Source organism: Prosopis cineraria, unplaced genomic scaffold, assembly GCF_029017545.1.
Source record: "Prosopis cineraria cultivar Desert tree isolate PC_DT_omini unplaced genomic scaffold, ASM2901754v1 PC4, whole genome shotgun sequence".
Classification (NCBI taxonomy): Eukaryota; Viridiplantae; Streptophyta; class Magnoliopsida; order Fabales; family Fabaceae; genus Prosopis; species Prosopis cineraria.
In genome coordinates, this window is record NW_026555335.1 from 7958501 (window position 1) to 7979575 (window position 21075).

The 21075-nt window shown below is 31.0% G+C and overlaps 3 protein-coding genes across 4 annotated transcripts; 1 reads left to right on the forward strand and 2 right to left on the reverse strand.

The window, feature by feature from the left end:
- Nucleotides 1–1659: 1659 nt before the first annotated feature.
- LOC129310030 (dihydrolipoyl dehydrogenase 1, chloroplastic-like) lies at nt 1660–7939 on the forward strand. Its single transcript, XM_054951848.1, has 15 exons — nt 1660–2198; nt 2796–2942; nt 3062–3196; nt 3364–3472; nt 4485–4609; nt 4825–4950; nt 5035–5115; nt 5590–5652; nt 5739–5813; nt 5896–5974; nt 6065–6165; nt 6375–6488; nt 6704–6817; nt 7039–7110; nt 7556–7939. The coding sequence occupies exons 1-15, from the start codon at nt 1866–1868 to the stop codon at nt 7601–7603; spliced, it is 1722 nt and encodes a 573-aa protein (XP_054807823.1). The 5' UTR covers nt 1660–1865; the 3' UTR covers nt 7604–7939.
- Nucleotides 7940–10977: 3038 nt separating this feature from the next.
- On the reverse strand, nt 10978–11738 carry LOC129309897 (60S ribosomal protein L29-1-like). The gene is made up of 3 exons (XM_054951650.1): nt 11581–11738; nt 11376–11479; nt 10978–11273 (listed from the first exon to the last, which is right to left on the reverse strand). Exons 2-3 carry the CDS (start codon nt 11475–11477, stop codon nt 11190–11192), a joined length of 186 nt encoding a protein of 61 aa, XP_054807625.1. The 5' UTR covers nt 11478–11479; nt 11581–11738; the 3' UTR covers nt 10978–11189.
- An 8048-nt stretch (nt 11739–19786) lies between these two features.
- Nucleotides 19787–20457, reverse strand: LOC129310129 (60S ribosomal protein L29-1-like). Of its 2 annotated transcripts, XM_054951992.1 has the most exons (3): nt 20403–20457; nt 20197–20300; nt 19787–20112 (listed from the first exon to the last, which is right to left on the reverse strand). In XM_054951992.1, exons 2-3 carry the CDS (start codon nt 20296–20298, stop codon nt 20029–20031), a joined length of 186 nt encoding a protein of 61 aa, XP_054807967.1. In that variant the 5' UTR covers nt 20299–20300; nt 20403–20457; the 3' UTR covers nt 19787–20028. The 2 variants fall into 2 exon arrangements, with proteins under 2 accessions (XP_054807967.1, XP_054807968.1); XM_054951993.1 differs by lacking the exon at nt 20403–20457 and having other exon boundaries at nt 20197–20396.
- Between the last annotated feature and the right edge of the window lie 618 nt (nt 20458–21075).

The following is a 21075-nucleotide window of genomic DNA, read 5'->3' on the forward strand; positions in this document are numbered from 1 at the left end:
TAGATCCATACGACCCTAGTGCTTGACCAACGTGCGAGTAACATCTTCTTTGATTTGTAACCAACCACAAAAGACAGAGAAACAAATATAAAACATGCATGTCCTTTCCCTACAATTCTCCACATTTAGCCATTTCATTTTCAACTCAGTGCATTAGAAATATTTTTGAGCAAAAGGGAATTCACTAATCATAACGAAAAGAAACAAAGGTCCATAAATATGTACAGGACCAGGATAAAGAGAACAAATGACAGCAGTGTATTAGAATTATTTTACTGTTTGCCAAGGCCCTTCTACCTCAATGCCGTGCAGGTTGTGGATTCAATGCTGCCCTACATAGCAAGCGATGCTTGCGTGCGAAAAAAGTGAATAGTTTGATTGTTTAATGTTTAACGTTGATTTAAGCTACTATTTATTTTTTATATTTATTAACTCGACCATTGAAGAAGGGAGAGGCAGTTGATATTAGTTCACTTAAAATAAATCTTAAATGATCTTTACCTACACTGCTCAAACTATAAATGTGAAAATTTCCTCCTAGTGAACTAAAGATTAATATTAATAGTTAAGGAAAACCTAAGATAGATGAATTGGCCCCAAAAGAAAAACAAATTAGACTGATAAAAAAAAAGAAAAAAATTAGACAGAAGAAAAAAAAAGCTTAATCATTTTATTTTGCCGATTTTAGAAGCCGCCCAGCTTCCTTCGAGACCGGAGGGCAGATTGAAGAATAATAAACACCCAATACCTGATATGTACGATACAGAAGTGAATATCAAATAATTAAATACAGTATACTCCTTTCTTATTTACAGGAGACAGTATTTATTTCGATCTTATTTATAAAATACTTCAATAATTATTATATTTATTTTTAGCTTTTTACATCTATTAAATATAGAGAATATTAGGATATTTTAATTTTAAAGTATGTATATTTAACAAAGATAATATTAAAAATTTATATACAATTAATCAGATTTAAAATTTTTAATTTTAATAAAAAATATTAAAAATAATTTATAAATATAATAAGAGGGTATCGGATATTACGTGCAAAATTATTAAGTTAGAAAATAATATATTCAGCTTGCTTTCAAACACCGTTCTTTCTTTCTTTCTCTTTCCCACGAATGAACCAGACATCATCTTATGAGGATTTTATTTTTTTTAAAAAAATTAATCATTTAATTCATATAATTTTAATCTAATTATAATTCAATTCTTAAACTTTAACTTGTTATAATTTAGTCTTTAAAATTTTGACTCTATTATAAATTAGTTTATGAATTTTTCCTCTTGTAATATAGTCTCTGAAAATTTAACCTTTTAAATATTAATTTTTTTATTTTAAAAAATAAAATTTTAAAATATTTAATATTTTAAAATTTATTACTAATATCTTAAATTACTAAATTTTTTAATATTTATAAATATTAAAATTTTAACAGTGACTAAATCATAAGAAGCAAAGTTTAAAAATTAACTTAGAAGTGAGTTAAAATTTTAAATATTAAATTATAATAAATTAAAATTTAAAGATTAAATTATAATTAAATTAAAATTATAAAAATTAGACGGTTAATTTTTTCTTTTCTTAAAAAGCATGTGCGAGGAAAATTTTCAGTCATGTACCGAATTTGAACGAGGAACAGAACAAACGAAGGGGAAGTAACGCAGAGTGCAAGGCTAACAAAAGTGGTTGATCCGCCGCACTTCGATAAATCCGCCCCTTCACTCCTAACTCTCATCGGACTCTTCGAGGTTTTTCCCTTTGTTGTCTCCTATCTTCTTCCATATATTCTTTCACATCACTCCCCCACTTTCGCCATTTCCATTACTCTCCCTCTCCCTCTCTCTCTAAAATGCAGTCCTCTCTGTCTCTCTCCTTCTCTCCCAGCTCCTCTGCTTCCACCGTTTCCAGATCATGCCGCTCTTCTCAGTGTTTAGCGCTCAGTGACAATGGAAGGCTTTTGAATTTCCGCTTCTGCGGTTTAAGGCGCGAGGCTTTAGGATTCACTGCTCTCAAGCTCAGTGATAGCAATCGTAGAGTGCAGCTCCCTGGCTGCAGGCACTTCAAGAAAGTAGCGGCTGCGTTGTCCGGCAATGGGGCTCCTCCGAAATCGTTCGATTACGATTTGTTGATTATTGGAGCTGGCGTCGGAGGCCACGGGGCGGCGATTCATGCCGTCGAGAAGGTAACGTGAATGGATTGCTTCAATTGATGCTAAAATGGGGTTGCTCTTAGTTCCGAGTTCAGTCGAACTTGCAATTATTAAACCATATTCACACCTCAGATCTCAACTCAGATTGGTATAAATAAAAATAGTAAAAAAATAAAGGAGGGATTTTTTTTTTTTTGTGAATACAAAAGGAGGAGTTTTGGTAAAGAAGGTAGCTTGCTTCGGTGCCTATTTCTATTCGAAAGCTGACTTTTGCTGAACTGAAGAATTCAGCTAGATTAAACCTTTTCGCTCAACAGGCTTGCTTACCTGATGATGAATCTCTAACTGATTTCGCTTTTGTTGGTTATTTGCTCTTCTATAACGAATCTTCCCAAGCACTGCAAATCAAACCATTATTATGCTGCTTAAGCCGCTTTTATTGACTGAGATATCTATTTTGACGGAGAAGTAAATGCTACAGTAGCTTGCATATGAATGCTTTCATAGAAACTACTTGTCTGTTGTTCGTTCATATTTTAGCCCAAACACCTGTATATTGATTTATTGTAACTAAAATGCTCAGCTGAAGTAAACCATGCAAGATAAATTGAAATAACACGGTGGCTGCAGGGTCTGAAAACGGCCATTGTTGAGGGAGATGTTGTTGGAGGAACCTGTGTAAACAGAGGCTGTGTCCCTTCCAAAGCTCTTTTGGCAGTAAGCGGACGTATGCGTGAACTGCAAAGTGATCATCACTTAAAATCCTTGGGCTTACAGGTAAAAACAATATATAATCTTGTTTCGCTTAATTTTGAAGCCGTGACTGTGTTGTAACGTCATTAAGAGATATTGGTTTCATCATCAATAATTGTTTTAATTGGCATTATTTATTTCAGGTTTCTGCTGCTGGGTATGACAGGCAGGGAGTGGCTGATCATGCTAATAACCTTGCTTCAAAAATCCGTAGTAATCTGACCAATTCATTGAAGGCACTTGGAGTGGACATACTCACAGGTTTTGGAACAATTTTGGTAAGTGATATATTGTGCTGAGTGGTCTGCCGTTTCTATTACTGTCAATTTGGGAAGATTAGCAATGTCTTCACTAGCAAAAGTTTGGACAGTTGACCTTAAATCACGAGGCTGCAAAAAGTGATTGAGTTCATTTTTGTTACCAACTTAATTATGATTCCATGTAGGGTCCTCAAAAGGTGCAAGTTGGTTCTTCAAAAACCATAGTAACTGCAAAAGATATAATCATAGCAACCGGTTCTGTTCCTTTCGTTCCCAAGGGCATCGAAGTTGATGGTACTAATTTATCCTTTTCTCATCACAATGTTATAATTTTATTTTCATCGTTCTTTTTAACTCTACACAATTCTGTTGACTTAGGATTTAGCAGGCGTGTCATTCATATAAGATACTATGATATACTGTCTATTAACAAACTTGTCAAGTCTGCACTACGTTCAACAACAGTGCTATGGATAAGTGTAGCCATCTTACAATGGTAAATCAGAGTTGGTTAATGTGGGATCAGACTTTCCAACTTCTTTTTTCTATTGATTGAGATTTTATAGTACATAAGAGGCTATTGGGATTTCTATGCTGGATAGGATGAGTCTCTTTCAACTTATGAAAAGATAACTTTACCACAAACAAGAACATCAGTTATTTATTTTTCCTCCTTAAAATGCCATAAACATGCAGCATATGATCAATTAATTACCTGTCTTCTTAAAGTTTGCAAAAAATGTGGCTCCACAAATAATTCTCATTCACAATAGGCCTGCATGATAATTCAACTCACACTTATCTCACCTTTTCTGCTGGTGACAGATTGGTTTGACTTGTTCTTTTAATGTCCTGCAAAAGTTACATCAAAGTATAGGCAAGTTGACCTGACCTGAATGCCCCCTGATTGAAATGCATATAAGCATATGTCCAGGGCATCACAAAGTTAGCTAGCTTATGGATGTCATGAATGCTATTAAAAAAAAAGAAAAATGTTAATTAATCGGCTTTTCTATTGGATTAGATAATGGAAAGTTAGTCTGGGGGTTCTATCGGTCCTGTGACTGACTTGCCCCTTCCCCTATCCCTCGCCCTATCTCAATACCGTGAAATGACTAACATGGCAGTGTCACCATCATGTACCTCCCATCACTCTTATCTACAACCTGTGTAATGCTCTTGCCTAAAATTTCTGATATTATATCTCTCTTGTCTGCCATTTTCTGGTTTCTTCTTGTCAGATGTATAATAAGTTAAGGACTCTGTAGTTTCTTTTTAAGACTATTTACTTAGTAATTACCTGCAGGGAAGACTGTGATTACCAGTGACCATGCGCTCAAATTGGAATCTGTTCCTGATTGGATAGCAATTGTAGGAAGTGGTTACATTGGCCTTGAATTCAGTGATGTCTATACAGCACTTGGAAGTGAGGTAGATCCTCTTTGTATTACACTATGTATTCTCTGTCACTCTTCCTTCTGGAGCAAGATTTCCAAATAGCTGAACCTAGGTGTATTTATAGGGCCCAAAACATCCATGTGAAATCATATGTTTGCTATACATCTAATTAGTATAGTACAAGAGTTAGCATATGTTTAATCTATTCATTGCACAAGTTGTTTAGTTTGCAATTACGTGCTCTGCAGGTTACTTTCATTGAAGCCTTAGATCAACTTATGCCAGGATTTGATCCTGAAATTAGCAAGTTGGCTCAGAGGGTTCTAATAAATCCCCGACATATTGACTATCATACTGGAGTTTTTGCCTCCAAGGTAACAAGCTACAATTTGCTATTGCTTGATTGAATTTTTGTTGGGTGGCTATTTCAATATGTCATACTCTTGTATTTCCTATAGATCACTCCTGCAGGGGATGGGAAGCCGGTTATCATTGAGCTCATTGACGCAAAGACTAAGGAACCTAAGGACACTTTGGAGGTGATATGACTTTTTCCTTAAGTTACAAATTTTCTCACTTTGTCTTGAACTGTTAAATTTTCTCCCTGTAAAAGAAAAAATGTGTTGGCCAGATTGAGTTATTTGTCAATGAATCAGATTGAGTTTTCTAAAACTAAGCCTAAATGGTGTATTGGCCATCTATTTTATACATTATTAACTGGTTGGTGAACGTAGGGGGAGGTATATGATTCAAATCTTAAGCGCTTGTGCCTAACTAGGTTATGCAGTTATGCTTTTTCATGTTTAATTTCCCCGTCCCTCTTTTCCAATGGCATATTGGTCATGCATTGCTTCAGAGACTAGTTGTTTCTGCATCCCTGTTGAACATGGTATTTTGAACTGGAATCCTTAGATATTTTGTTTGGCTGTATGAGTGTGGTTCCAAAGGGCTATTGTTTGCATATTTAATCACTCTTGGTATGTTACAAGCTACCAATGCTGGTTTCGCTGCAGGTGGATGCTGCATTAATAGCAACTGGAAGGGCTCCATTCACACAAGGACTTGGCTTGGAAAATGTGCGTCTTTCCAATTCCAATGTTTAAAATGTAATTGTTTCCCTGAAGGCTGTGATTAAACAATTGTATTGACTATGTTCCTTCAGATTGATGTTGCAACGCACCGTGGTTTTGTTCCTGTGGATGAGCGCATGCGAGTAATTGATGCAAAAGGAAACCTGGTTTGTTCCCAAATATCTTATTTAGAAATGATTTTTCTCCAGCTGTGATCCGTGGTTACTGAAACAAGATATGGAATGATAGGTGCCTCATTTATATTGTATCGGTGATGCAAATGGCAAGATGATGCTTGCTCATGCTGCCAGTGCTCAAGGAATTTCAGGTAAGTGCCTAGGTGGTAAATGTTGTAGTTTTGCTACCAACATTTGGGTCTTTGCCTCCCATTTCACTTCATAAAATAACTGTCTTACAGTGGTTGAACAAGTCACCGGAAGAGATTATTTGCTCAATCATTTAAGCATCCCAGCTGCTTGTTTCACTCATCCTGAAATCAGCATGGTTGGATTGACGGAGGTATATATTGAACTTTTTTATTTTGGACATACACGTCTCTCATTTTTATGTGTGTGAACAATGCTTGTCACTTTTAACAATAAATCTCAATTCAGTCCTCTTTCTTATATATGGTAACTCTCTGCATTTCCCTTCGGCTCTCCCACCCTTTTTTCCTATATGTATTAGATGATAAAATTTCTGGTATATCCAAATGTATAAATTTGCAGCCTCAAGCAAGGGAGAAAGGTGAAAAAGAAGGATTTCAAGTAAGCGTTACCAAAACAAGTTTTAAAGCCAACACAAAGGCCCTAGCAGAAAATGAAGCGGAGGGACTTGCCAAGGTTATGTTTCTCTATTCCATTTTTTCCCCTGTACAGAAGACTAAGTTCGTGTTGAATAGTGATAATGAGTTCTCTACCAAGGAGTTTCTGGCTTGATACAAGAAAGTTATCTGCCCTTGTGCTTGATCTACTTATCATTTTTCTTGAGCTTCTTTTTTAGCCTTCTCTCCCAGCTCCGTGGATTGCTGAGTGTCATTTTTGCTGTTTTCATGCAGTTGATATACAGGCCTGACAATGGAGAGATTCTAGGAGTTCATATATTTGGGTTGCATGCTGCAGATCTTATCCATGAAGCATCCAATGCAATCGCATTAGGGACACGTATTCAGGTGAATTCTCCTTCCTTAACCAACTTTATATGCCCACACACACTGCATGTAGTTATAAACGACTGCGCAATTACATGTTCATCTCTGTTGAGATATTTAGCTATTGATTGCATGTACAGAGTTTCTTATTTTTTGTTCATGTCTTTTCATGAACTTACCTGTTAATATCCACAAAAGTTTTGCTGTGAGATATGCTCGACCTTGATTGTGGTAAAATGCAGGACATTAAATTTGCCGTTCATGCTCATCCAACTTTGTCTGAGGTGCTTGATGAGCTATTTAAATCTGCAAAGGTGAGCATAGCTAATCTAGCCTCCCTTACTTTTTCCTACTTAGATGGTTATGCATCAAGAATGTTGGCGTTAACTAATGTTCTTCTGGATCATGGTTGACGATCAAAATAAGTGACTTTTCTATCTAATTTGAAATTTGATAAAATTCCTCTCTGCTATCATTCTGAGACACTGGTGAAATCTTCGTTCTCTAATGCCTCATGAAACATCGTTCTGGTGTACCGTGCATCTGAAAGCACAGGAGGAATTTTCTTTTCAAATTTCCTGACTGATTTGAGGAGAGAGTGAACATCAGATTAAATTTCTATTTTCATATGGAGAAAGAAGAGTTGAAATGCACGCAGCACGATACACATTTAGTATTTACTAGCGCACTTACACATACATACAAATAACTAATTGTGCCTGGTTCATTAATACGCCCCCTGTTCAATTACTGAGGCAGGTCAAAGCACAAGCTTCTAGCCCAGTAAGTGAAGCAGTTGCAGTCTAACCATCAGAGTATAAATTATTGAAGAAATTTGCTTGTGATAGGGAGTTCCAAGATATTGCACATCTTCAGACAGAGGACAAGAGCACATAAACAAACCTGTAGAAGAAGAAAACTACTCGAGGGAATCGGCCGAGAATGAGCGCCACGTAATACTTGTTTTGATATTTCATTTTCTTAGTTTTTTTAGTACCTTACATAATTTTTTATGTTCGTTAGTATTGCGCTCTAGAGACCTCTTCTCCTCTTTCACGAGGGGCCTTTAGAGCGGCCTATTGATGTTTTTGAGATACGTTGGTTTTGAACCCAATAAAAACATATGCTCGATTATATGTTTTCTATTAATTTCTCAGTATATAAAATTTGAGCAAATGATATATGATATATGAAATAATGTAGGTATATGCTTCTCGGGAATTTAAATCACTTATTAAAGTTATTATATATATTTCATTTGTGGTCTACTCTTTTGTAAACAAATACTTAAACAACGTTTAAAAGATTATCGACATGATGTCAAATATCAGTCACATGTCGGGTGGTTTATAATAATATTGTAGATAGAGGTTCGAACTCATGAAATGTGACAGTTGAAGATATGAAAGGAAAACTTCATTTATTTAGTTCAAATAAATTAGTCGACATCAATATATAGTTAAAATAAACTAATCAAGGCTAGAGTCTGCAAAAAAAAAAAAAATCATTATAGTCATTAAATTAGTTGAGATATCGATTCACAATAGTGAGATTGTGATTGAACTGATTATATTTTAGATAATATATAATTAAGATAAAAAGAAATAAACATTTATAATAATGTAAATGAATATTCAAATCTATAAAAAACGTAATATATATATATATATATATAAATTAAAAAAAGCAATATCCATCAATAATTCATCTTCTTTATTCAAAAAAATATACACTTATTTGTACCTTATAATTTTAGAATGTATATATACATCATGTATATTTCTTGCATATTTAGTTATCTTCTTTCCTTCTCAATACTTATTAAGTATTGGTATATATAAATTGTAGCTTTAAAAAAATATAGCAAAAATATAATTTTGAGTCCTTGCACTTTTTTCATGTTTTGTTATGGATACCTACACTTTTTTTTAATGTTTTAGATCCATATACTTTTATTTTTTGATATTATATATCATTCCAAGGTCCCTATACTGTATTCATTTAAAAATTTAAAATACTAAAAAATAAAAGTGTAAAGACTTAAAATATAACAAAAAAGAAGCATAAAGACCAATAGCAAAACGTAAGCAAAGTGTCTACCTAATTTAGGTATCTTATTTGATTTAATATGATACTAAGAAGATAAAATCCTAAAAGTTAAACCCTAAAAATTAAATCATATATATTATAGGTTAATGAACATCCTAAATATTAAATTATTATATGAATAGTATATTGAATACTAAACTTATTAAATGTGCAAAAACTCATATCAACTTTTAAATTCCTAACGCCTGAAACCTCGGTGGTAAATTAAAGAAAACAGCTATTGCTTTTGTAATTATAAAACTATTACTTTTGTAATTATAAAACCTAATAGCACACTGGTATAACACTCATGTTAACTCTTAAAAATAAAAATTATTTTCTTTAATTTAATGGCAAGATTTCCACGCTCAAAATTTAAAAATTAAGGAAATTTTTTTCACATTTCAAGAGTTCAAAGCCTCATATGCTATTCACATAATAATTTAAAATTTAAGATGTTCATTAACTCAATATTTTTCACACAACTAGTTCAATTGGTTATTTGGCCCAATACACACCATCATACTAAACACTATATTCTTGATTTAACTAACTCTGATTTACTAACGGGGGGTTGGTTCGAGTGATAAGCGGCTCGATTTTGCTTAAATAAAGTCTTGAGTTTAAGCTTTGCATGCAGAAAACACTCATTAGGTGACTAACCCACCATAAGCAGGTGCATGACGTGCGGGCTAGATTTGAATTAGTCAGGGCGAAATTCTAAACACTAGGTGGGTACCCACAAAAAAAAAAGCTCTAATTTTCTTTTCTCCATTTAAAAAGGAAAAAAAAAACCATCTATGATGCATCATTACAACCAATGTTTTTAAAACCGAATCAGACATTGAATCGAAAAAGTTAGCAGTTCACGATTCGCATAGTTCAACCGGGTTAAACTAATGGTCCAATCAGTGATATAATAATTAAATTAAAAAATTATATATAATAATTTAAATATAAGAAATACATATGAAATTGCTATTTAATTTTAAAAAATCAAATATTTTAAGTTTATCATAACTTAAATAAGTCACATGATATAACATAACATTAAATGATTATAAAAATTAATCATTTTTTTAAAAAAATTTGATACATTTTTTTAAACAGTCCGATTTTTGAAAACCGAATCCAATTCTCAGTTTAATTTTGGTTTCCTATCCGACCACTAGTTCAAAACGACTCAACCCAATTCAACTCCTAAAACAATTTTTCCTATAAATCAGACTGAAAATCAAACCAGTCGACAGTCTGACTGTCCAATTTTCAAAACACTGATTACAACACCTTCAACCAACTCCTAAAACATTTTCGCAGTAGCTTTCAAGTTATTTGGTGGATGATCCAGGTCATGTGGATTGAAAAATCAACATGTTTATTTCCTTTCTGATATATGCGACCGTTGGCATTCACAAATGTATCCTGAGGTAGGTGATAATAGAGTACTAAACATGCACACAGTCAACATCCGGCTTAATTTTTCTAAAACCATACTCCCAAGCCATATTTAAGCCATCAAACATAAGGCTGGTTTGATTTCCAAAACAAGAACCATATTCTCAAGATGACAAATGACCGAGCGAGTTCATCCGGCCATCCCCTAGCTTGTTCTTATTCAGTTATTTTAGCTCCTCTAGAAGAATACATTTATCCCACAACAGGAAATAACTGACATTTCGATTCTCAAGTAAGTAATCGGAAATCCTATATAATTTGCATAAAGTGCAGGTTTAGTACAAATTAGCAGTGTCGTTATCGTCAAAGGCGAGGAGCGTGGAGTAAGGAAGAGGCGCAGATAAACGCCCCGGGCCATAATCATGCAACAAAGGAAAGAAATCAAGTGACCATCCATCGATTCATCACAATCGTGCTATAAATATTTTCCATGGATCAGATTAACGTAATTTTCAGTTAAATGATAGATGATACAAACCTATGTTCTAATTCAAACCAGATCTATGAACCGGCCAGGACACATCCATTATCCTCCTGACGTCATTCACATGCCGAATGAAACACAAGCAACTAATGCCACTAGTGGAACGAGATGAGGCAGAAACCAACACTAGCAACACAAAGAAAACGCAAGCGCCTTGAAAATCAAAATGATGATCGTGTTGAATAAGAATCTTTGATAGAAGATAACAACAATGCTTGTGTTACGAAGATGAGGAAACGTTAAGTTCGCTATACTATTAATAAAGGACAAATTAATTCAAAAAAAGATGCCACAAAAACACAGAACTACGACAAGAAATCTAATCTATTACGGAAAATCCTCGCAGCTCCATGACAGAGTTGCCCCTCACTCTTCCTCCGTGGCTTCTTCAGCACTCTTGTTGTTATGCTTCCTGGCATACCTCTGGTTCCTCAGAAACTTGGGATCCATCTACAATGATTCCCCACAAAAAGTAAATCAATAAAGTGAAAAAAAAAATCATCATCAGAAGATTGATATCACAAAAGAAATAAAAATGACAACAAATTGTACCCCTTTGGTGGAAGTATGGCGGTGCCTCTTAGGCTTCTTGATGCCATTCTTGTGGGCCTTGTAGGACTGGTTGTGAGCAGTGTGGTTCTTCGACTTCGCCATCTCTGCAATGAAAACACACCAAATTGGACATTCAGTAGAAAAGGGGCAGACGAAACACGGAGATCAAGAGCGACAGCAAAATACGTGATTCGAAGTTACGCACCGAAACGCAGGAGAGAGGTTGAAAGTCCGGCACGCCTAGGGTTTTCAGAGCAGGGAAATTGGCGGACGAAATCAAGATGACGTTTTATATCTGATCTATGAGACTAAGCCCTAGCGCGGACACAGCTCGGCCTCTACAAGCTGAATTGGATGTAGAATGGACTGGGTAAGAGTAAAACTTACCCAAGTTCGATCGGCCCAACAACAAGTATCCACTTTCCTTGGTTCGTGATGCTTTGCCTTCCATCCGGAATGTAGACATGCATAAATTGTATTTCCTCCTGTCCTATTTAGGAAAAAGAGAAGTTAGGTTTTTTTTATCTTGTTTATTAAGCATGTGATTAAATTTTTACCATAAGTTTCCATTTTATCAATTATTAAATGTCAATAAAAATATATTATTAAAATGTATATTTAATAAGCATAAAATTAAAAATTTATTAAATTTTTAGATAGAATTAATGAGTTTTAATTTTTTTAATTTCAATAAAATATATTAAAAGTGATATATACATAAAAGAGTTAAGTGTTATTTTTATTCTTCAACTTTACTAGAAAGGTTACTGTACATTTTAAATTTAATTATGAATTAATTTTATTTTTTAATATTAAAAAAATATCACGATAAAACCGATCACCATTAATTTGTTTTGGACTGCACATGATTTTTGTCGACCAATGTTGCAAATCAATAGGTTTTTTTGTCAACTAATCAATTATGTCTGATGTGCTTCTAATGCCAGTAACTCCCAAAAAAAAAAAGTTAATACTCGACGAAGTAAAATTATGCTTTTTGATGTTTGGATCTATTACTGGGTCAGCCCAAAAAACGTGCCAGGCCAGATTAGGTTTGGGTTTGGCTGGATTAAAAAATTTGCATTTTTAAAAATATATTAAATATTAATTAATTCTTTATATTTTAGATTATTTTATACTATGCTACCATATATTTGAGTATATTATCATGGATATTTAAAAAAATAAATATTTTTATATTTTTATTATTTTAAATCTATAAAATATCTTAAAATAATATTTAAAATATATTTTAATTTTAATTTTAAAATTTTAACCACTGCATATTATTTTTAAAAAACAAAATTAAATATTTTATATGGTTTAAGTATTTCAAAAAATATATTTTATATTTTTTATAAAAAAGTAGTTAATTTTGAAGTAAAAAAATTAAAATAAAAGTAATTAAAAAAATAATAATTTGAATATTTAAGCTAACTTGAATAAGCTTAAAACCTAATAAGGTTTGACCTGAACTTAGTTATTTAAGCTTATTTAGACCAACTTGAATATATCTGACTTACCTGAATTATTAACTCTATGTGCTTTATCATCTATGCAGTCCATATATTTTAATTTAATGCTCTATAGTGATATTAGAATTTAAATATCATCATCAATTGAGGGCAGACTTTGTCTTTCTTATTCATTTATATTGTCCACTCCAAATAAAAATCCGATTTTTATTTTCTTTTTTTCTTTTTCTTTTTCAAAACTTATCTTCCATCTTAAAAGTTTGGATGATAGGACAAAAAAAATGTGTCAATATTTTGAAGAGGTGGACGTATTTCAAAAGCTCAAGATATTCTGCAACAATATTTTTTACACGATCAAAGTGGAGTTATATATATAATAGCAAAAAAAAAAGTAATATACATAATATCTATTTAGGATTGGACGAAATGTTCTAACATTTCATGCCGAGTAAAATTATGTACTATCGTTTTTTTTTATTTTAATCGAGGGTCTTTAAATTCTACAATCAAGATTAAAATATGTTGTCAATATTTTACAAATTAAAAATAATAAAAATATAATAATACGAATCTTCTTAATTTTTTTTCACAAATATCTATGCCAATGCACTTATACATACATACATATATCTAATATTTCAGCGCTTATAAAACACTGATACTTTCAATTTGTTTGACATATCTATGTCACCTAACAACAATACTATAAGATACTTTTTCAATATTTATTTGTAATCGATCATAATATATTTTTACTCTCAATACGTATTCGATAATTTCAAACCATGAATTCATGCTTGAAAACTCATAATTCAAGGCCATACTTTAAGGCATTTTTTTTAAAATTAAATTTTATTGAATATTTCTACATTAATCTTTTTGATTCTAATATCTTTTTATAATTTTCTTTTAAAATGAACTATTCAAATTTATAAGAAAATAGGGTTCTTATGTTTCTAAAAATAAATATTTTATTTATTTGCGTTATATTTTACTTTTTATTTTTAAGTAATTCCATATTAGTTTGTAAATTAATTTCTATATTTTTATTTTTATTTCAGATTTTTCTATGATATGAAAAAAAAACTTATTTCTAAAACAAAATAATTAGATTTAAAAAACGTTTATGATTTTGTTTGAAATTGTTTTTGTTTTAGGGCAAAACTTACATACTTAGCCTTATATACTTAATATATTTATATCAAATTAAATCATTACATATGGATTGTGATGTATTAATTTAATTAATAATAAGAATTGATTATAAAAAAATAATTCTATAAAATGTTCACATGTCTTGATTTAATTGAATACAAACACCTTAAATATATAAACATAAGTATATAAGTTTTGTCCTTTATTTTATTATTTTTAGAATCGGTGTTTTGTAAAACATGTTCTAAAAATAAAAAAAATAAAAACAATATTTTTTACATTATCTTTTATTCTTCAAATAATAATTTCAAAATATCTAAAAGATATTTTTATTTTTCTATTCTTAAGAACAATATTTAATTTATTTTTATTCTCCAAAATACTTTTTAAAAACATATTATTAAATAATTTTTTTGTTATGAAGAATAGAAAATTATTTCTAAAATGTGCTGTCAAACAAACTTTATATTTTTGGTGCATTTTATGATTTTTTTTCATAAATGCACATGCATGTATCTTAAACTTTTCATATATTATATTTTTTAAAAAATAAAAATATCAATGTATTTATGATGTAACACTCTAATTTTTTTTAAATAATTTAACTCAACCATGGTAGAAAAATGTCTATCATGATAAACAGAAGTTAACTTATCTTATTTTTTTGAAATAATTCTATAATTTAAAATACTATCTTGATAAGAAACGATAAAGTATAACCTTATAAAATATTTCACCCTTTAAATTAACTATCATGGTAAAAAAGATTAAACTCCTTTAAAATAATACAAAAATAATTTTATACAATTAATACACATTTACAATCATAGTTGGATTACAGTCACCCAACACATCTTATATCAATAAATTTAATATAAAAATATTTTATAATTGCCTTAAGCTTGTACAATACAACATCTCAAATAAATTTTTACTCCTCACATGCCATTAGGTTAAAATCATATTTTTCATCCTTATACTCCCAGCAAGTGCAAACTATAAAATTGATAACCGAAGTAAACAATTTAATCAATTCCCAAAACAAGCCAATTATTTGACCTCATAATCATACCATTTCAAACCATCAAAATAAATCAGAGATCAAAGTTACAGTCATCCAAAGTATACCAAAAGTAGAAATGGTTTGAAGGGCATGGTTACATTATTACATTCCTATAATTGTCAATAAACAAAAGCCCTAATATTGGCAATATAACATATTAAAAATTATAAATTAAATACCTAAAAGAAATAGTATATCTATCCCACCAAGCCTCGGAGACTTCTCCACGCACTACTCGCGGCTCTTCTCCGAAAAATTATTAACCACATAATGAGATTCAAAAGTCTCAATGACCAATGCCAATTTATGATAGTGTATACAAATAGTTAAATGTGTGCTTGCTAAGTAAAGAAACAACAGTCATATAATTCCAACAAAAATACAAAAAATATTACCATGCATGACAAATAACCATCCTTATTCCCCTATATTAACCTCAAGCCGTAGTTCTCACTCTGTGCTAAATTACCCGATCAAAGGTAAATTAGCCCGGGCCCTTACAAGTCACCTATTGGGCTCCAATAGGGTCGTACAATGTGGCATATAAATACAACAACAACAACAAGTCTCCTAACACCTCATACAATAATTAAATAAATTCATAATAATATTGTACGATTATACAATATTGTAATTTTTTTCATTTTCAACAATATTACAACATAATATCTCACTTGATAAAAATACTTTAAAATGTATATCCATAATTTTACAATTTTTTCATAAATATAACAAGGTAATTTCTCAACAAGACTTCATAATTTTTTTAATAATTACCCAATTAACGTGAAGCAACACTAATCACAAATTAAAAGCATGATTATCTCGTGACTTTTTTAATAAATTATTCCTTACAATTTCTCTCCCACCACAATCTTCACCAACAACATAATTTACAAATAACATATTATTTATAAATATTAGTTTCAACTATTGAAACTAATAAAATAACTCTAATAATAGAACTAGAGAATAAAATATAATTCATAATCTCAATCTTAATACAAATCTAGAGTTAGTATTATTAAGTAAAATTTTATAACTCCTCTTTTAGTTATCAATAAATATTAATAAGCTAAAATCAACCTCTAAATCAATTTCTATTATTAAAATTTTTTTATTTCACAAATTCGTACCTAAAATATTTAAAAATTAAAAATTGAGTAACAAGCTTAGAATCATCATCTTATAGCCATAATAATCTATTTCTCATCTCAAATAATCATCTAAACCTCAATAAATTAATATATATTTTTAGATTTAATAAAAATTTAACCTAGATTTGATCCATAAGCCTCAAATTCAAAACTCACTAACAAATTTATACTCCAGAATATTTATTATATTACTAACAACCTCAACAACCATATTTATTCAATATAAATTTATCCCTCTTTCAAATCCTAAATTTTCTACTATCATAAAATCAAAAACCAAAGAGAAATGATGGTTAAGAAAATTTTTTAGATGTCTTGAAAAGTTTAAAATATCAACCTAAATATCCTATTAGAAAGTCTCACTTTAAAAACGTAGCTCCCCAATATGGACGAACTCACACTCATATACACTCCCTCTATTCGTACATGAAAGAGAAAGGAAATGAAGGAAAAATGAAAAGAGAAGGGTGTGCGTGGGTTTTTAAAAAAAAGTGTGGGTCTCACCCCTTTTTGCTTTCCTTTCTTTTTTTTTTATATGTATATGTACATCACACTTGCATGTCCGCTCCTCCTCTTTTTTTTTTTTTGATTTATTATATGTATGTATGTATGTATGTACATTATATTGTACGAGCAAAACGTCCACCTCTCCATTTTTTCTATTTTTTTTTAATTTCCACACACACACATTTCATTTCTCAATTTCTCTTTTTATTATATTTCTCTTCTTCTTTCCTGACGATGATGATGATGATTTTTAAAATCTTAACTTAAAATTATATCATAACTTAGATTTAATAATCATCTTTACTAATTTACTTACCTCAAAATATTTTTCAAAATTTCTATTAACCAAATTAATTATTAAAATTTAAATTAGAATGTTACATATGACGTTCAACCCACGTGTTGTATTTATACATTATAGATAATAGGTTTAAGATGCATTTTTATTTTTAATTTTTCTAGGAGCAATTTTACTCCTTTATGATATGTGGGATAATTTTATCTTTAAATTATTTTTTGAAGAACGCTAAGCACCTTATAAAAGGATTTTTTTGCTCCTAAAAAATAATTTAAAAATAAAATTACTTCTTTATAAGTATAAGAATAAAATTTCTCCTTAAAATATAGTTTAAAGATAAAAAAATGCCTTTACCCTAGATGATAATACAACAGCACGGCATTGTGGATAATGGTTTTATATAGTAGGAGCAGGGATAAAAGTCCAGCTCGATCAGGAGAATTTTGTACTTGATCTTAGGACTAAGCCATGGTCACCCAGTCGAATATTTCATAAACTTTTTATTCAATTACCTTTTTTTTTGGTGAATTATCAGTATTCCAAGCCTACCTTTATCTAACTAACTATGAAGCTCCAGTACTTTAAATTGCTTGATTTATTTATGTCGATGTCGTGTCCAATACCAATATGTGCCAATACATTATTGATGCTTATCTATGATGTATTAGAATATTTTTTTTACTTAAAAATATTTTGATTCTCAGTATATTTTTCAGTACTTTTAAATTGTCAGTCAATCTTCAAAACTTACATTTCAAAGCACACTTTAAGACATATTTTTTAAGGAAAAATTTTTTATTAAAGATTTCCATATTAATCTTTGTATTTGTAATATCTTTTTATAATTTTCTTTTAAAACCAAAGGTTAAAATTTCCAAGAAAATAGGGGTTTTATGTTTCTAAATATCAATACTTTATTTATTTGCTGTTATATATTACTTTTTACTTTTGAGTATTTTCATTTCAGGATGTAAATAAGTTTATATGTTTTTTATTTTATTTCAAAATTTTCCATGATATGCAAAAAGTTAATATCGAAACCAAGATGATTAGATTTAGCGCGCGCGCACTCTGTTTTATGATTTTTTTTTTTTCATATTATATATATATATGTATGTATGTATGTACATATTCTAGATGTATTATATCCATTATTTTTCAAAAATAAAACTATTGATATCCAATTTACGTATTGTTTCTATATACCATGGACTGTAAGCATTTATTAGAACCAAATTTTGGCAAAATCAATGATGTAACTGAAGGATAATATTCTCCAAATAATAATATTCTATTATTGCAAAATTGATTAGACAATCATCCACACGTCACATAAGAGTAAAATGTATAACATGTATTTTTGTATCTTGATAATATATATATATATACACTCTCTCTAATTCTATTTATAGGATAGAGAGAAAAATTTTTTTTATTCTATTTATAAGTCACGTTATTAAATTTTTATTATAAATTTTTTCTTTTACCCTCCATTAAATATTGGAGAGAGAAAATATGTTATTAAAGTATGCATATTTAATAGAAATAAGTTAAAAACTTAATTAAATTTTAAAATAGAGTTAATGAGTTTTAAGTTTTTTATACTAATAAAATATGTTGAAAGTGACTTATAAATAGGATCAGAGAAATATATGGTATAGTCAAAGGCAATTGAGCTTGGACTAAGGTGTGATTACTTTCTTGTAATATACTTATTGGTTGATTATTAATATAGCATATTCATAATTATTCAAAAAAAAAAATCTTGCATTGACGGCTCCGGCGTTTAATGCAAGCATAGATTTACATGATATTCAATATTTACACTTAAATCGTTTGTATAGTCCAATCAATTCAAATGACTCAAATAATAATTTATTTTTTAATAAAAATAAAAATTATCATTTTCCAAACAAAATGCTTAATTGCTCATGTTTTTACTTTTTTGTTTTTCCCCCCAATAAATGAAGTGGCTAAAAAGCTCAAAGGAACAGTCTTCACCCGTTTTTTACTTTCAGCTTAAATAATACTCCGCTAGCTTTAAATTGATGAAGGCAATTTGAAGAGTTGTAAACATTATTCATATTTAATTAATTTTCTTGATGTCAGAACAGCTAATGAGTTTTGTAAAAACGATATAGGGAGTAATTATAATAGACTTCACTCAACTTTTTCTTCCTTCGCTACATTTTAATAAGGAAAAGTTAAAAGAAAAAAAAAGAAATATTTAAAAAATAGAATAGTAAAGGATAATTCAATAACTTTATTTTCAAAATATGAAATATCAGATCTTAGGCTTAAAGAGTTATATATATACATAAGCAAGAATTAAATATTTAATCTTATATACTTATTTATCCAAGATAATTGAATTTTAATGTATTAATGATATTAATATCAAGAGTTTGTTATATGATAAATAAACTATAAAAAATATATAGGTCTTTATTTATTGAAAAAGTAAATAAGTTTTTGCCAAAAAATTTGTCTAGATTAATCACGCAACAAAAGAAAGAAATAAGTAATTATCCACCTAAATCTATCGCTCTCGTGCTCTAAGTATTTTCCTTCGATCAAATTAATCTAATTCTCAGTAAAATCATAGATGATGATACAGGTCTATGAACATGCCAGGACACATCCATTATCCTCCTGGTATGATTCACAGGCGAGTGAAACACAAGTAACCAAGACGAGACTGGTCGAATGAGATGAAGCAGAAACCAACACTAGCAACAGAAGAAAACGCTAGCACCTTGAAAATCAAAATGATGATCGAATTGAACAATAGTTTTTAAAGAAGATAACAATGATGTATTACGACGGTAGCGGCCGTGTGTTCGAATTGACCAAAACCCAGGAGAAAACGTTAAGTTCGCTATACTATTATATTAATAAAGGATATATTAATTCGAAAAAAAGCCACAAAAACACAGAGCTAGAACAACAAAATTAATCTATCACGGAAAATCATGGTAGCTCTATGAAGAGTGCCCCTTTACTCTTCCTCCGTGGCTGCTTCAGCACTCTTGTTGTTATGCTTCCTGGCATACCTCTGGTTCCTCAGAAACTTAGGATCCATCTACGATAATTCCCCACATAAAATAAATCAATAAGCCTGAAAGATTGATATCACGAAAGAAATAAAAATAACAATAAATCGTACCCCTTTGGTGGAAGTATGGCGATGCCTCTTAGGCTTTTTGATGCCGTTCTTGTGGGCCTTGTACGACTGGTTATGTGCAGTGTGGTTTTTCGACTTCGCCATCTCTGCAATCAAAACACACCAATTTGGACATTCAGTAGAAAAAGGGGCAGACGAAACACGGAGATCAAGAGCGACAGCAAAATGCGTGATTCGAGGTTACGCACCAAAATGCAGAGGAGAGGTCAAAGTCCGGCGCGCCTAGGGTTTCAGAGAAGGGAGATTGGGCAGGCCTTTTATGGCGCGGACTATGTTTGACCCCTTAATGTCCAAAATGCCCTTCTAGTTTACGAATGGGCCTCTACGGACTGAGCTGGATAAGAATCCAAACTTAGCCCAATTAGTTCGGCCCAAGGACTACCGTTCAATTTCTTACGTTCGTGAATGCATGTGATACTTCTCTTTTCCTCCCAACACTCACAAGAAAACCGTTAAAACTTTAAAAGCCAATTCTGTTCTTTCGCCTTCCCAGTTTCTCCCTATTTCTTTCTTCTTGCTCTTTGCCAAACCAGAAAATCTAAAGGCATGGGTGAATCAGAAGAACATGGGTCCAGTGGTTCGCATGCGAGCAAGCAAATGCAGGGAGGGTCTTCGTCGTCGTCGTCACCAAGTGGTGGTGGTGGAGTTGTGGTTGGAGGAACGTGGAGGTTAAACAAGGAAGTTACCCTGCCCATTCTGATAACATTGAAAGAAAGCTTGGAAGCAGAAATAAAACAGGTGAAAAGTCTCATAAATATGGTACATGGCGAGGAAGTTTCGGTGGAAGAGGAGGACGAAGATCAGATGGCCCAACAGCGTGAGATTCAGAAAGCATTGGCAGATGAACAGGATAGGAGATTA

Excerpts from the sequence above, each read along its gene's own strand:
- LOC129310030 (XM_054951848.1), top strand. The coding sequence starts at position 1,866 with ATGCAGTCCTCTCTGTCTCTCTCCTTCTCTCCCAGCTCCTCTGCTTCC. Across the intron at positions 3,473-4,484 it reads CAAGGGCATCGAAGTTGATG|GGAAGACTGTGATTACCAGT; the intron begins GTACTAATTTAT and ends AATTACCTGCAG. Across the intron at positions 5,814-5,895 it reads TTGATGCAAAAGGAAACCTG|GTGCCTCATTTATATTGTAT; the intron begins GTTTGTTCCCAA and ends ATGGAATGATAG.
- LOC129309897 (XM_054951650.1), bottom strand. The coding sequence starts at position 11,477 with ATGGCGAAGTCGAAGAACCACACTGCTCACAACCAGTCCTACAAGGCC. Across the intron at positions 11,274-11,375 it reads GCCATACTTCCACCAAAGGG|ATGGATCCCAAGTTTCTGAG; the intron begins GTACAATTTGTT and ends GAATCATTGTAG.
- LOC129310129 (XM_054951992.1), bottom strand. The coding sequence starts at position 20,298 with ATGGCGAAGTCGAAAAACCACACTGCACATAACCAGTCGTACAAGGCC. Across the intron at positions 20,113-20,196 it reads GCCATACTTCCACCAAAGGG|ATGGATCCTAAGTTTCTGAG; the intron begins GTACGATTTATT and ends GAATTATCGTAG.